Genomic DNA, 14,388 nt, shown 5'->3' on the forward strand with positions numbered 1-14,388 from the left:
TGGACGATAAGCAATGGACTGCCCTTCATTACGCATGCCAAAACGGAAATGTAGAAACGGTAAAATTCTTGATTGATAAACTTGGGAACACCCGCTCTAAGACAATTTTTGGTCAATCTTCACTTCACATCGCTGCACTGAATGGCCATGCAAGTGCTGTTGAATTTTTGAATCCATACTGGGTGGACGATATGAAATGGACTGCCCTCCATAAGGCATGCCAAAACGGAAATGTAGAAACGGTCAAATCCTTGATTGATCAAGGTGGGGACACCAGCTCTCAGACAATCTTTGGCCATACTCCACTTCACATCGCTGCACTGAATGGCCATGCAAGTGTTGTGAAATTGTTGATAGCGAATAATGCGAACCCATACGAGGCGGACAATGAGGAATGGACTGCCCTTCATTACGCATGCCAAAACGGAAATGTAGAAATTGTAAAATTCTTGATTGATAAAGGTTCGAACACCAACTTTCAGACAATCATTGGTCAAACTCCACTTCACATTGCTGCGGGGAACGGCCATCCGAGTGTTGTGAAATTGATGATAGCGAATAATGCGGACCCAGACAAGGTGGACAATCAGAAATGGACTGCCCTTCATCATGTATGCCGAAACGGAAATATGGAAATAGTTCAACTCTTGATTGATCAAGGTTCGAACACCAGCTCTCAGACAATCATTGGTCAAACTCCACTTCACATCGCTGCACTGAATGGCCATACGAGGGTTGTTCATCTGTTGTATGAGAATGAAGCGAACTTATACGAGGTGGACGATAATAAATGGACTGCCCTCCATATGGCGTGCCAAAACGGAAATGTAGAAACGGTAAAATTCTTCATTCATTTACGTTTGCGCATGTCTAAGACAATCATTGGTCAAACTCCACTTCACATCGCTGCACTGAATGGCCATACGAGGGTTGTTCATCTGTTGATTGAGAATAAAGCGAACCCATACGTGGTGGACGATAATAAATGGACTGCCCTCCATATGGCGTGCCAAAACGGAAATGTAGAAACGGTAAAATTCTTCATTCATTCACGTTTGCGCATGTCTAAGACAATCATTGGTCAAACTCCACTTCACATCGCTGCACTGAATGGCCATCTGAGTGTTGCGGAATTGTTGATAGCGTTTAATGTGGACCCAGACGAGGTGGACGATAAGAAATGGAGTGCTCTTCATTTTGCAAGTTATAAAGGAAATATGAAAATAGTTCAACTCTTGATTAATAGACGTCGGAAACCCACTTCTCAAACAATCATTGGTCAAACTCCGCTTCACATTGCCGCGGGGAATGGCCATCCGAGTGTTGTTAAAGAGTTGATAGATGAGAATACGGACCTAGACGAAGTGGACGATGAGAAAAGGACTGCCCTCCATCATGCATGCCAAAACGGAAATGTAGAAACGGTAAAATTCTTGATTTATAAAGGTTCGAACACCAAGTCTCAGACAATCTTTGGTCAATCTTCACTTAACATCGCTGCACTGAATGGCCATGCAAGTGTTGCGAAACTTTTGATAGCGAATAAACCGGACCCATACGGGGTGGACGATATGAAATGGACTGCCCTCCATAAGGCATGCCGAAACGGAAATGTAGAAACGGTCAAATCCTTGATTGATCAAGGTGGGAACACCAGCTCTCAGACAATATTTGGCCATACTCCACTTCACATCGCTGCACTGAATGGCCATGCAAGTGTTGTTGAACAGTTGATAGCGAATAATGCGGACCCAAATGAGATTGACGAAGACAAATGGACTGCCCTCCATTACGCATGCCAAAACGGAAATGTAGAAACGCTTAAAATCTTGATTGATCAAGGTTCGAACACCAGCTCTCAGACAATCATTGGTCAAGCTCCACTTCACATTGCTGCGGGGAAAGGCCATGCAAGTGTTGTTGAAGTGTTGATTGCGAATAATGCGGACCCAGACAAGGTGGACGATAAGAAATGGACTGCCCTTCATTACGCATGCCAAAACGGAAATGTAGAAATTGTAAAATTCTTGATTGATAAAGGTTCGAACACCAACTCTCAGACAATCATTGGTCGAACTCCACTTCACATCGCTGCACTGAATGACCATACGAGGGTTGTTGAACTTTTGATAGAGAATAATGCGGACCCAGACGAGGTGGACGATAAGAAATGGAGTGCTCTTCATTTTGCAAGTTATAAAGGAAATATGAAAATAGTTCAACTCTTGATTAATAGACGTCGGAAACCCACTTCTCAAACAATCATTGGTCAAACTCCGCTTCACATTGCCGCGGGGAATGGCCATCCGAGTGTTGTTAAAGAGTTGATAGCAAAGAATACGGACCTAGACGAGGTGGACGATGAGAAAAGGACTGCCCTCCATCATGCATGCCGAAACGGAAATGTAGAAACGGTAAAATTCTTGATTTATAAAGGTTCGAACACCAAGTCTCAGACAATCTTTGGTCAATCTTCACTTAACATCGCTGCACTGAATGGCCATGCAAGTGTTGCGAAACTTTTGATAGCGAATAAACCGGACCCATACGGGGTGGACGATATGAAATGGACTGCCCTCCATAAGGCATGCCGAAACGGAAATGTAGAAACGGTCAAATCCTTGATTGATCAAGGTGGGAACACCAGCTCTCAGACAATATTTGGCCATACTCCACTTCACATCGCTGCACTGAATGGCCATGCAAGTGTTGTTGAACAGTTGATAGCGAATAATGCGGACCCAAATGAGATTGACGAAGACAAATGGACTGCCCTCCATTACGCATGCCAAAACGGAAATGTAGAAACGCTTAAAATCTTGATTGATCAAGGTTCGAACACCAGCTCTCAGACAATCATTGGTCAAACTCCACTTCACATTGCTGCGGGGAACGGCCATGCAAGTGTTGTTGAAGTGTTGCTTGCGAATAATGCGGACCCAGACAAGGTGGACGATAAGAAATGGACTGCCCTTCATTACGCATGCCAAAACGGAAATGTAGAAATGGTAAAATTCTTGATTGATAAAGGTTCGAACACCAGCTCTAAGACATTCTCTGGTGAAACTCCACTTCACATCGCTGCACTGAATGGCCATGCAAGTGTTGTTGAAGTGTTGCTTGCGAATAATGCGGACCCAGACAAGGTGAACGATGAGAAATGGACTGCCCTCCATTACGCATGCCAAAACGGAAATGTAGAAACGGTAAAATTCTTGATTGAAAAAGGTTTGAACCCCACCTCTCAGACAATCATTGGTCGAACTCCACTTCACATTGCTGCGCGGTACGGCCATCTGAGTGTTGTTCACATGTTGATACCGAATAATGCGGACCTAGAAAAGGTGGACAATAAGGAATGGACTGCCCTTCATCATGCATGCCGAAACGGAAATTTAGGAACGGTAAAACTCTTGATTGTTAAAGGTTCGAACACCAACTCTCAGACAGTCATTGGTCAAACTCCACTTCACATTGCTGCGCGGAATGGCCATGCAGGTGTTGCGAAATTGTTGATAGCGAATGATGCGGACCCAGACAAGGTGGACAATAAGGAATGGACTGCCCTCCATCATGCATGCCGAAACGGAAATTTACGAACGGTAGAACTCTTGATTGTTAAAGGTTCGAACACCAACTCTCAGACAGTCATTGGTCAAACTCCACTTCACATTGCTGCGCGGAATGGCCATGCAGGTGTTGCGATATTGTTGATAGCGAATGATGCGGACCCAGACAAGGTGGACAATAAGGAATGGACTGCCCTCCATCATGCATGCCGAAACGGAAATATAGAAACGGTAACAATCTTGATTGATCGAGGTTCGAACACCAACTCTCAGACAATCTCTGGTCGAACTCCACTTTACATCGCTGAACTGAATGACCATAAAAGTGTTGTGGAACTGTTGAAAGCGAATCTATGCGGAACCAAATGAGATGGACAAAGACAAATGAAATGCACTTCATATTGCAAGTCCTAAAGGAAATATGGAAATGGTTAAATGCTCTCCAAAAATCGGCGGTGTAACTCCACTTCACATTGCTGCAGGGAATGGCCATACGGGTGCTGTGAAACTCTTGATTAAGGGGTTACAAAAAATCGACACGTATTCGTAACTGATGTTCGTTGACCGAATTTTGTTCCACGCGCAAAGTGAACTGTAAAACTCGCAAAGCTATTTTCTCGAAACACAGAGTTGATTTACGGGTCCCACGATATCTCAGAACTGGATGGACCAAATTGGCTGAACTTTGTAGTGCAGACTCACAAGATGTAAAAATATTTTTTATCATTCTTTAAACCACTTCTCAAAAATCGGCCTTCGTCATGCACACGAGACCTGTCTAAAGAGTCTTCACCCCAAAAATGAGACGATTTGGTCAAAGCAGTGATGGAATATCGTGGGACCCGATTTTTTTTTTCAAACCACTTACTTCAAATAAGAATATATCAGCAATTCTGTTACCAAATGACTTCATATTTATTTTGTTTACAGTTGAAAATGTATATTTTGATGCCCTGAAAGCTTATACCAACATATGAATATTTTTTCTTTCCTTGACATTCGAACGCAAATTACCGGCATCATCGGACAGGGGAAACTTTCCCCAGCCCAAAGATGGTGTAATAGCGAATTCGTTTATTATTCAGTTCCAACCAGTGTCTGTTTTTATCATTTACCATCACATGCAAGGAGTATCGCTTCAACCCAGTGTCGATGAATTGCGTTTGTTTTGAACATCTTCGTAGTTACGAAACGAGCGAAATGAACAAATTAGTTTATTATACAGGTTGAGGTTGAGATTCGCACTGACAAAAAGTTCGGTTTTGCACTGGGTTGGAACTGGTTCCAACCCCGATAATAAACGAATTCGCTATAAGTTTGCGTAGGCGTGCCTTAGGACACGAGAAAACGGGTTACGGAAGTTCTGTTCGCAATAGCTGATGTGCTCTTTTCTGTTGCTGGTCGTGATTTGCTCGATTGGTTCCACTATTTGACAGCTCAATTGGTTCCCGAGATTCTCTCCGCCAGGCTATGAATATAGCGACTATAAAGCTAACATTCTCTTTGATTTACCACGGCAACATAAACGAATTTCTCGCTAAGCTCGCACGACAGTGGTAAATCAAAGAGAAAGCCAATTAAGAGAATCGATCAACGAGTATATGTCCTTTCCAAATGTTACGCGAGAATACAGAATTAAATTAAAAAAAATGGGGCATAACTGCCTAATACACTGTCCAGACTGGAAAGTTATAACATGTTATAACGGTTGTCAAATAATTGCAACACAGAAACCGCCATCAAGATAGCGCTATAACATGTTATAACTCTGTAGTCTGAACGTTCTATGCCCAATAGCTACGCCAACGGGACTGATCGGTTTTATACTTTGAATGATCTTTATTTCTTGTATTTTTTGGTTTACACGTATGAATTTTCAAGTGACACAGATGCGTCTTTTCAACTTCAGTTATTTTAGAATTTTATTTATTATTTACTGTTCCTAGTCCTATCAGGCTTGTTAAATTATGACCACCTTGGTGGGATTGGTTTTTTTTTTAATTGGAAAACGAGACTACTGAAAACTACTATTTACAACTACAACTAATTTACAACTACTATATACACCTAACCTACTATATACAAATTGCTTATCAAAGCATGTTCTGATGTATTGCATTTCTGCACAAATTTGTTCCTAGTTTCGTTAATTTGAAAATCTACTTTCGGAATGTTAGCCTCTTGATGGAGGTAGGAAATGCGGGTATCGAAAGGACGACCTAGGATCATCCTCAATACCCTGTTCTGCGCAACCTGTATTTTGTTCCTGTGAGTTTGTGCACATGATTCCCACACCGGAGCTGCGTAGAAGATCGCAGGCGCAAGGCGTTTGTAGACAGCCAGTTTGTTCACCCTAACTAAATTGGAACTATCTATGTGCGAGCGGAAGAGGAGCTTCTCGTCAAATAACATATCAAGGTATGTTACTTCGGTGGACCACTCAACCCTTGTGCCATCCATGATTACAGTACAAGATGGAGCCGGTTTCAGTTTGGGCGATTTCCGATGAAGGAACATGATCGCTTGAGTTTTGGAGGCATTGATTTTGATTTTCCACGTGGTGGCATAATCAGCAAAGGCGCTAAGGCATCGTTGAAGTTTGTTCGTTATTTCGCGAGGCATCCTTCCTTTGACGGCTATTGCGGTATCATCTGCGAACAGGAAAAACACGCAACCGTGTCCGAGGGGAGGAATGTCGGAAGTGTAAATGCTGTAAAGCAAGGGGACCAACAGACTTCCTTGCGGAGCACCATTCAACGATACCTTGAACGACCTTTGCTGGAGGCAGTTTCGGGTGATTTTTACAAGATGTGGTGGAAAGTTGAAGTTACAAAGCTTGTACACAACTCCGTCATGCCAAACATTGTCAAACGCCTTTTCAAAGTCTAGCAATGCCATGGCTGTGAACTTGGATACAGGATACAGCTTTGTTATTTTGAATGTTATTCATCACCCGAACTAGCTGGTGACTTGTGGAATGCCCCTTCCTAAACCCAAACTGTTCAGGTAGGAGAATGTTATTTTCCTCGACAAACTTGAGCAAACCATTGAGAATGAGTTTCTCGAACAATTTGCTCAGCGCTGAAAGGAGGCTGATTGGTCTGTAGCTTGAAGGCAATGTTGGATCCTTTCCGGGTTTGCGGATTGGTATGATTTTTGCTACATTCCAGAAACTTGGAAAGTACTGCAGTTCCAATCATCTATTGAAGATAGCAGTCAAAAAAGAGTACACTTTCGTGCTCAGCTTCTTCAAAACCAAGTTGAATATACCGTCAAACCCGGGAGCCTTCATGTTCTTGGTGTTTTTCAGCGCTGAGCAAATCTGCTCCACTGTAATATTTTCTGCCGGAGGGACGACACAAGGGGAGGCATCCATGTTTTGTACACATTGTGAAACCTGATTTTCAAGCGGACTTTGGATGATGGAGCCAAGCAGATGCGACGAAGCAATGTGGTTGCACATCGCATTTAGTTAGGAGGCCCACGACGATACTATGCTTGCGGAGGAAGTCAGCAAGCTCGAGTCTTTTTGCTCTTACAGAGCATGCGTTCCATGTGACGACAGTTATCGTTTTAGACACCATACTGAATAATAAACTTACCAAGCACTTGGATCTGTTCGGGCTTGCTGCGGCACTGGCGAAGAGCGCTGGTCATGTCGACGAAAATCTTCATCAGCTCATCCGCAGAGAAGAGATCGGGATTGGCGTTTTGTGCTGGTGGTTGTCTCCAGAATCCAGGGGGGGATGGGGAGCTTTGTCCAGCTGAGGCACCAGACGTTTCTTGACGGGGGCAGGATTGCACAATTACTGTTTCGACTTTATTTAATGAAACTACACCAAATTTACAATCAAAAAGCAGCCGAGTAAATTTTTGCTAAGTCGCAACGTTTTCGAGATGCAGCGGTTTGAAAGTAGATATTTTTAAAATGTTGGTAGTTTTTGGCCATTTTTATAGTTTTTACAGCCAAACAGTTTTCGAGTAAAAATTTTCTGAAGATGAGCTTGATAGTTTTCTATAGGCTCTTTTCAAAAATAAGGCTGGATTCAAAATGGCGTTATGAAGATGGAAAATGTCGGTCCTAAGGAACGTTTCTGAAAATTTTCAACCAAATAAAAAAAAATCAAAAGTGACAGTGCAATGCAAACTAAGCAAGTTCATAATTGCAACACCAATTAAAGACAAACGTGCACAAGCGTTTGTGGAATGTGTCGGTTTAAAATTCGGCATACCCAAAACAATTGCTACGGACAGAGATAGTGAGTTCATCGCCCACGTGATGAAGGATGTTGCAGATTTATTGGGAATTGAGAAATTGACTAGTACAGCATACCATCATGAGACAATAGGGGCACATTCACATGGTCGGAATGGATGTACAACTTTTTTGATTATGCTAAGGAACTAAAATTTCGTCTACAAACAGCACAAACAGATGCTAGATAAAGATTGATAGAAAGGACAATTATACAAAGAGAGAGTTGGTTGGAAATGCTATCTAACATGAAGCTTTAGTGTGATAATTTATTAGCATGAGAATGATCTTAGAAGAGGGTAGGTGGATAGTTCCGTTAGAGTACGGCAGTATGCAAATTGAATAGAAGTTGAAAATGAGCGAAGGGCCATTAATGCAACGGGAACAAAGTCAAACGCACACCTTTTGCCTAACCCGTACGATGTACGCGGAGGCAAAAGATGTGCGTCCGCCTTTTGCTCATTACTGTCTGCAGCTGTGGAATAGTTCTAGCGACGTTTCATCACTACCTAAAGCCCCACGTTGCCGAGAGCATTTCCAGTCGATGGTGTGTTATAATGCAATTATTCTTTACCCAACTATTGTGTTGCTCCTCTCGTCAAGCAGTCAAGCAGTAGGGTGGTTGCTGCGTGCTGTTCCATCATCAGCACTGTTGACGGCTACTCCTGCCTTGAGTTGTTACAAAGTGGCACGTCAGAGAAGAATATTTATAAGATTTCATTCAAAAAAGATCAAATGGTATTTGTAAAAAGAGAAGATACATCGACATCGGATGAAATGAACGAAGGACCTTATAGAGTGTTCCAGGATTTAGGCCCAAATATATTATAAGAAAAGGGAAACAGGACGAGTGGTGGATAAGATAAGCTGATATTTGAAATGATGTAGGTAATGTTAGATTTTTTGATATAATATCTATTTTGGTTAGGTTAGTTTGATTTATGGGACTTTTAGCCGTTGGATTGTCTTTTTGAAAATAAACAAATGTATTATTATTGGAATTGGATACATAATTGGAAAATAACTAATTCAATTTACATACTAGGACTACAGATTCAAAAATTACATAAAAATATTAATAACGATGTAGCGCGTAGGAAAACCTCAATTCGTGGGTGCAGTAGATTTAATTTATTTAAATATATTAAGAAATGGCGTGTGGTGGATACGGACCTTACGTATCTCTTCAAATGAACCTAATATAAACGATCAGCATAAAGCGCACTCGTTCAAAGTTCTGACGAACGGACGATGGCGATTTATGCTGAGATGACAAAATAATCAAAAGTAAAATAAGTGCGATCGCGACTTATGCTGAGCCAACAAAAAGGGTCACGTAGCCACCACCCTCATGCTAGGGTAGAATAGTTATATGGAATAAAGTTTAATTCTGATCGCAACGTGCCAGTGAACACTTCATGAATATATCACCTCCCGTGGAATGTTGCGCCCGTAATTCTGTGCACATTACAAGACAGAACACATCAACAGACAGAATGAAAACAACCGTCTTCCTCATGATAGAGACCTTCTTGCGGCAGCGAAAGATCGGTTTTCAAGGCCACCGAATAATTACCAATCAACGATCAAATTTCAAAGGGGTGCAATACTAAACCCCTACCCGGTGAGTGATGTTTTCCCGCGCCCAGCTCAAGCACACCCGCCCAACAGGTGTGTTACCCCTACCGAGGAATAACCACTGATGTCTACTCCCCTTCCCTACTAGGATTTAGAGTTCGGAAATAATTCACGTTCGAACCTACGCGACTACCGAAACCTTTTTCGAGTTGTTAAATTAATTAATCAATCTCTTTTATACTATCCTATTTACTATTTACTACGTACATAATTCTTTGGGCATTCTTACCCTCTCTACTCTCATTCTCTTCGCTCCCTACACTGAAATAAATCGACATGTACCGTTTATTGGATCCATCTTATAACATACCAATGTCAGCAGATTTATTCATTCTATGTGATGATTGATAGATTCCATTGGATTATCATTTAAAAACTATGACTGCGATATTGAATGATTTCTATCGTAATTTCACATACTTAGTACTTGATAATACTTTGCTTCGAACGTGATTAGCGATAGGTAAGAAGTATATGAATATTATCTGATATATTTCATGGTGAAAAATTGTTGATATGTCATGGGTAAGAACAGACATCTAGAAACTAATGGAAAATCATATATGTTTGCACTATGAGAAAATTCAGTAAAATATACCTGTTTTCATGATGAATATTGCTCACTAAAATATATATCTTATAAGATAATCATGTATATTTTATTGGAGTTGCTTTTAATGATTTTTGACGTTTGTTGATATGTCGCGTAACATGTAGAAACTATTGGACTGTCATTTAACTTTGCAATATAGGAAAACATGTATATCTCATTGGAATAGCTTCTTTTGATTTTTGAGGTTTAAAGATTGTAAACAGATCTATCCCAATCATTAAATAGTCATATAGATTTGCCTTTTAAGAAATCCAACAGCAAACATTTGTTTTGACATGTTTTTCTGGGATGAATATCGCTCCCAATAAAATACATCTTACATGATTGTTCTTTATAAATTGTGGTTTAACGCAACACGACCGAAAGGGGGAATTCTTCCGTAATGATAATCTCCAGAGCACTCGTATATAATTACACTCTTTATTGGGGAGATTATAATATTCCTGTGTGGATCATGAAAGAGCGTTCCAAAGAGAATGCATAATTTTAGTTCAGTATACTGGTTTAGGTTATGTTTAGGCATAGGCATTATAGTTTTTAATAATTGAGTAGCTTTAACTTACGTTTAGTTTCCCCTAAGTGAGATTTTTCCTCACGTTCTAGTCAGGTTTTAAGTTCGCTCTTGCTGTAAGTAGTTTTAATCTTTAATTTTAGAAGAAACTTCCGGTTTGTCACTAGTTTCTTACCGGTGTGCATTCAGATTAGCTTTAAGTTAGGTTATTGTGTTCAATTGTGATCGTACTGATTCTTCGTTTGTAGGCAAACTTCCAGTTCATGTAAATAGTTTAGGTTTAACACTAATTTAGTATTCAAATTAAATTATAAATGTAGGAAAACTTGAAATTTCACCGCATAGAAAGGTGCACTGATAGTTTTCACTTTTGTCTTCTGTTCCTTTTTTTTTGCATACTCACGAGTCGCTGTGGTGACATTGGCATCTGTCACTTCCCTGCAGGGTTACCACAAACACTCATCGGGATTCCAGGGGTGGTATCGGGTCGACAAGCTGCTCGTGATGATCGTAAAGGGCGCGTGCTGTTCGTAACAGCTAACATAAATTATTGAAACAATTTTCAACGATGTTATCGTACACTCATTAAAATAATTAGTTGAACTAAATATTGCTAACAACAATGATACTGTATTGAATAATCTTTGTTTGTTATTGCTTCATAAGATAAGGGGTTCCGGAAAAGAATGTATTGAGATTGAAAAAAAAAATGATTCTACTGCAATATTTACTTTGCTATGATTCTAATAGTAAGCCTTCTACACGGCTAATTTTAGATTCCAGCCCTAGTACTCGAACTTCATGAACCAGTTCCATCGACTCATATAATTTAGTCGTTGATTTATTGCACACAGATGCATTAAGAAAGATTTGAACAAACGACACCACCGAAACAGAACATAAATTTGTCAGTGCTATTTGTCTTCACTCTAGCAAAACGAGCATAAAGTTGCACTACATTCCATGTCGGGAGAGCTGTTCTTACTTCATGCTATTTGAACGAGCTCAATCTTGAAGTCAGCCGTGGCTCAGTGGAATCGAGCGCAAACACCGAAAGCATCACACCTCAACAGTTCTGGATCGAATCCCAAATCAGCTACAATAAAAAAAGACAAAACTGTGAAAGCAGGCAATGGGATGTTTATTTTTCGATTTATTTTTAGAAATCGATTAAATATATGTGTCAAAAGAAGAAGTAAATTTCATGTGATTTTCACACAAACTTTACTTCGATTGATTTATCACACATATATTATATTGTGGTGAAAAGTATAGCTTATGTTTATGGGTTTCAAATCCATTTCAGTTAATTATTATAATTTGATCGATTTTCATTTATCATATGACGATCATATAAAAGTTACCAAATTATCAGCATTGTAAATGTATCAGATATTCATATAGAATTTACCTGACACATTTTCAATCATATCATTTTCAATGGATTATCTTATAGCGCAAATTTATTAGACTTCCACATAACAGGAATATGTCAAATTGGTTCAGTGTAGCTGAGCGCGTCGTTTTTTTTTTCTTCATTTATTTCATATACCCCATGACTCTAACCCGTCAGACCGTCACCACCTAGATCCGAAGTGCAACCTTGCATAAAAATGAATTTGTTGTTTTAACCGATAATTGCACTTCGCATCTAGGGCATTATTCGTCTCGTATGTCCACTCAGCTGTTTGTAGTCCAAAGTCGAATGTATTCTGTTTCCCCCTTGATGACATAAATTTGCTGCATCTATCCACCCTCTCGCGGGACGTTGGTCCTCGTGGCTCTGCCCAGGTTGGTTCCATGACGTTCGGGTTTTCTACGAACGCCAGGAATTAACGACTTCTCCGTGTGAGAGCGAGGTAATTTGTTTTAATAAACTTAAATTTGTCGACCGATTGATTTTCTACAGGTAAGTAAAGACGGCAAACTTGCCTGAAGTCAACAATAGCAAGAGAAAGGGCGATGGCAAAGAAATTGTAGTTTATTGCCAAAATTTTAACAGGATGAAGAGCGCGATAAAGGTTAATGAAAATGATCCTAAAGTTATCTTATCAATTTTGGCAACGAAAAAAAGTAGAAGGGTCTGTGCCTAGGGGCACAAACAGAAGCTTGACGTAGGACCGCTAGTGGACGGAATAAATGTGAAGAGCATTAAGTTCTTTTAATTGATCAAATCAGGCATAGCATTTGATAACGGCACAAAAGCATTTGTAAACAAACATTCTAAGGCCCTTTACACGTGAACTAAAGTACGCCCACGCAAACCAATACCACTTACGGAAAGGTGATAGTTGCCCCTATGCGATGATGTTGTTGATTTGCGTGGACGTACTTTGGTTCGCGTGTAAAGGGCCTAAGAAGGTTTGTTTACAAATGCTTTTGTGCCGTTATCAAATGTTATGCCTGAAATATCTATTATCTCAACTCTTTCCGGTTTTGAATTGTAGGCGATCCAAATTTGTAGTAATCTTTTTCAAAAAGAAAGTTGATTACGAGAATCAATCAGGGTGGCCAGTGAATTTTCATTTTGAAAATCTCGGTTTTTTCCCGGTTTTCCCGGTTCAAATCTTAAAAATTCCCGGTTGTTAATATGCAACAAAAAAACAAAATATACTGATAGGATAAAAAAATGTGATTTAAGAAGATTCCCAAGATTCTGGAGCTTTGAAATTTGTGTAGAGTCTGTAACTAGAACTTTTCTTCAAAATTTGTGATTAATAACATGCTTCGTGATGCAAGATTTGGAGAAACAATAATTAAAATGTGAAATTTTGAATTTTTTTCAAGATCACAGATTTATAAAAAAACATCATGCTTATGAGTCGTGGAGTCATAATTGTCACGCTCTGAGACTTGGAAGCATTTTAAGGGTAATAACAAATTACATAGCAATCTGTAGAATTTGGCGGACAAACCCTGGAATTTTTAGTAAAATTTATAAGAATTAAAAGTGTTGATTAAAAACAAATATTGAGAAGGATTCCCACACAGTTTTCGAAGGAGAAGAGCAGATTTCCAGAATTATTCTTAGAATTATTTATGAAATCCATGGAAATTGTTAGATGAATTTGGAAGGATTTCTTTGGAGAAGAATGCAAGTTCTAAATTAATGATGATGATGATGCAGATGAATTCTATTCCTACTCTTTACTGTAATAAGCTTGATGGTCCTGAAAAGAGCCGTTTTGTTTCCAATGTTGGTGATGATTTAACCTTTGAAACCAAACAGAGTGCGTCTCTGTCACTTCAAAACGTAGATGACATCCATGACCGCTTACGCTTGGCGTGTTTAGTGTAGGTGACAGCATCACGGATCTCATTTTTCAGGAACACCTTCAGCACACCTCGTAAATCAAACCGGAGATACGTCAGACACCGCCACGGCGAACCAGACGACGGATGGTGGTTATCTCGAAGAATTTGCGTTTGGTTCTGAATATGGCAATGAGTGTGCAAAATATTACGCAATTCCATCCTCCCTATTCGAACGCGCCCGAGGATCGGAGGCGAATGCAACTTCGACTTGTTTCGTCTACTTACTACTCTCTGACGACTGTGCTGGGGAAGCAGCATATGCATGTAGGTAATTGGTGGATTTGTTAGTTAATTCGACGCTTTTGGACAATGCTGAACATTTACCAGTCTTTCAATAGTTTCTTGTTGAAAATCAACATTTGAAAGCATTGTTATCAATGCGTAGCCATATTTCTGATCGATTGGTGATAAAATTATTGAAATTGGACCAGGGGTAGCTGAGTTATTAACGTTCAAAATCTTTCTTAATTTGTTACATGTTCCATTT

General features: G+C 39.9%; 1 protein-coding gene across 1 annotated transcript; it reads left to right on the plus strand.

Moving 5' to 3' along the window:
* The first annotated feature begins 574 nt into the window (after positions 1-574).
* Positions 575-4,805, plus strand: LOC135707427 (serine/threonine-protein phosphatase 6 regulatory ankyrin repeat subunit B-like). The gene is made up of 3 exons (XM_065229253.1): positions 575-578; positions 777-3,030; positions 3,427-4,805. Exons 2-3 carry the CDS (start codon positions 807-809, stop codon positions 3,936-3,938), a joined length of 2,736 nt encoding a protein of 911 aa, XP_065085325.1. The 5' UTR covers positions 575-578; positions 777-806; the 3' UTR covers positions 3,939-4,805.
* The last annotated feature ends 9,583 nt before the right edge of the window (positions 4,806-14,388 follow it).

This window comes from Ochlerotatus camptorhynchus, unplaced genomic scaffold (assembly GCF_037179485.1).
Source record: "Ochlerotatus camptorhynchus isolate MF236.1 unplaced genomic scaffold, CSIRO-AGI_Acam_v1.1 ptg000312l, whole genome shotgun sequence".
Lineage (NCBI taxonomy): Eukaryota > Metazoa > Arthropoda > Insecta > Diptera > Culicidae > Ochlerotatus > Ochlerotatus camptorhynchus.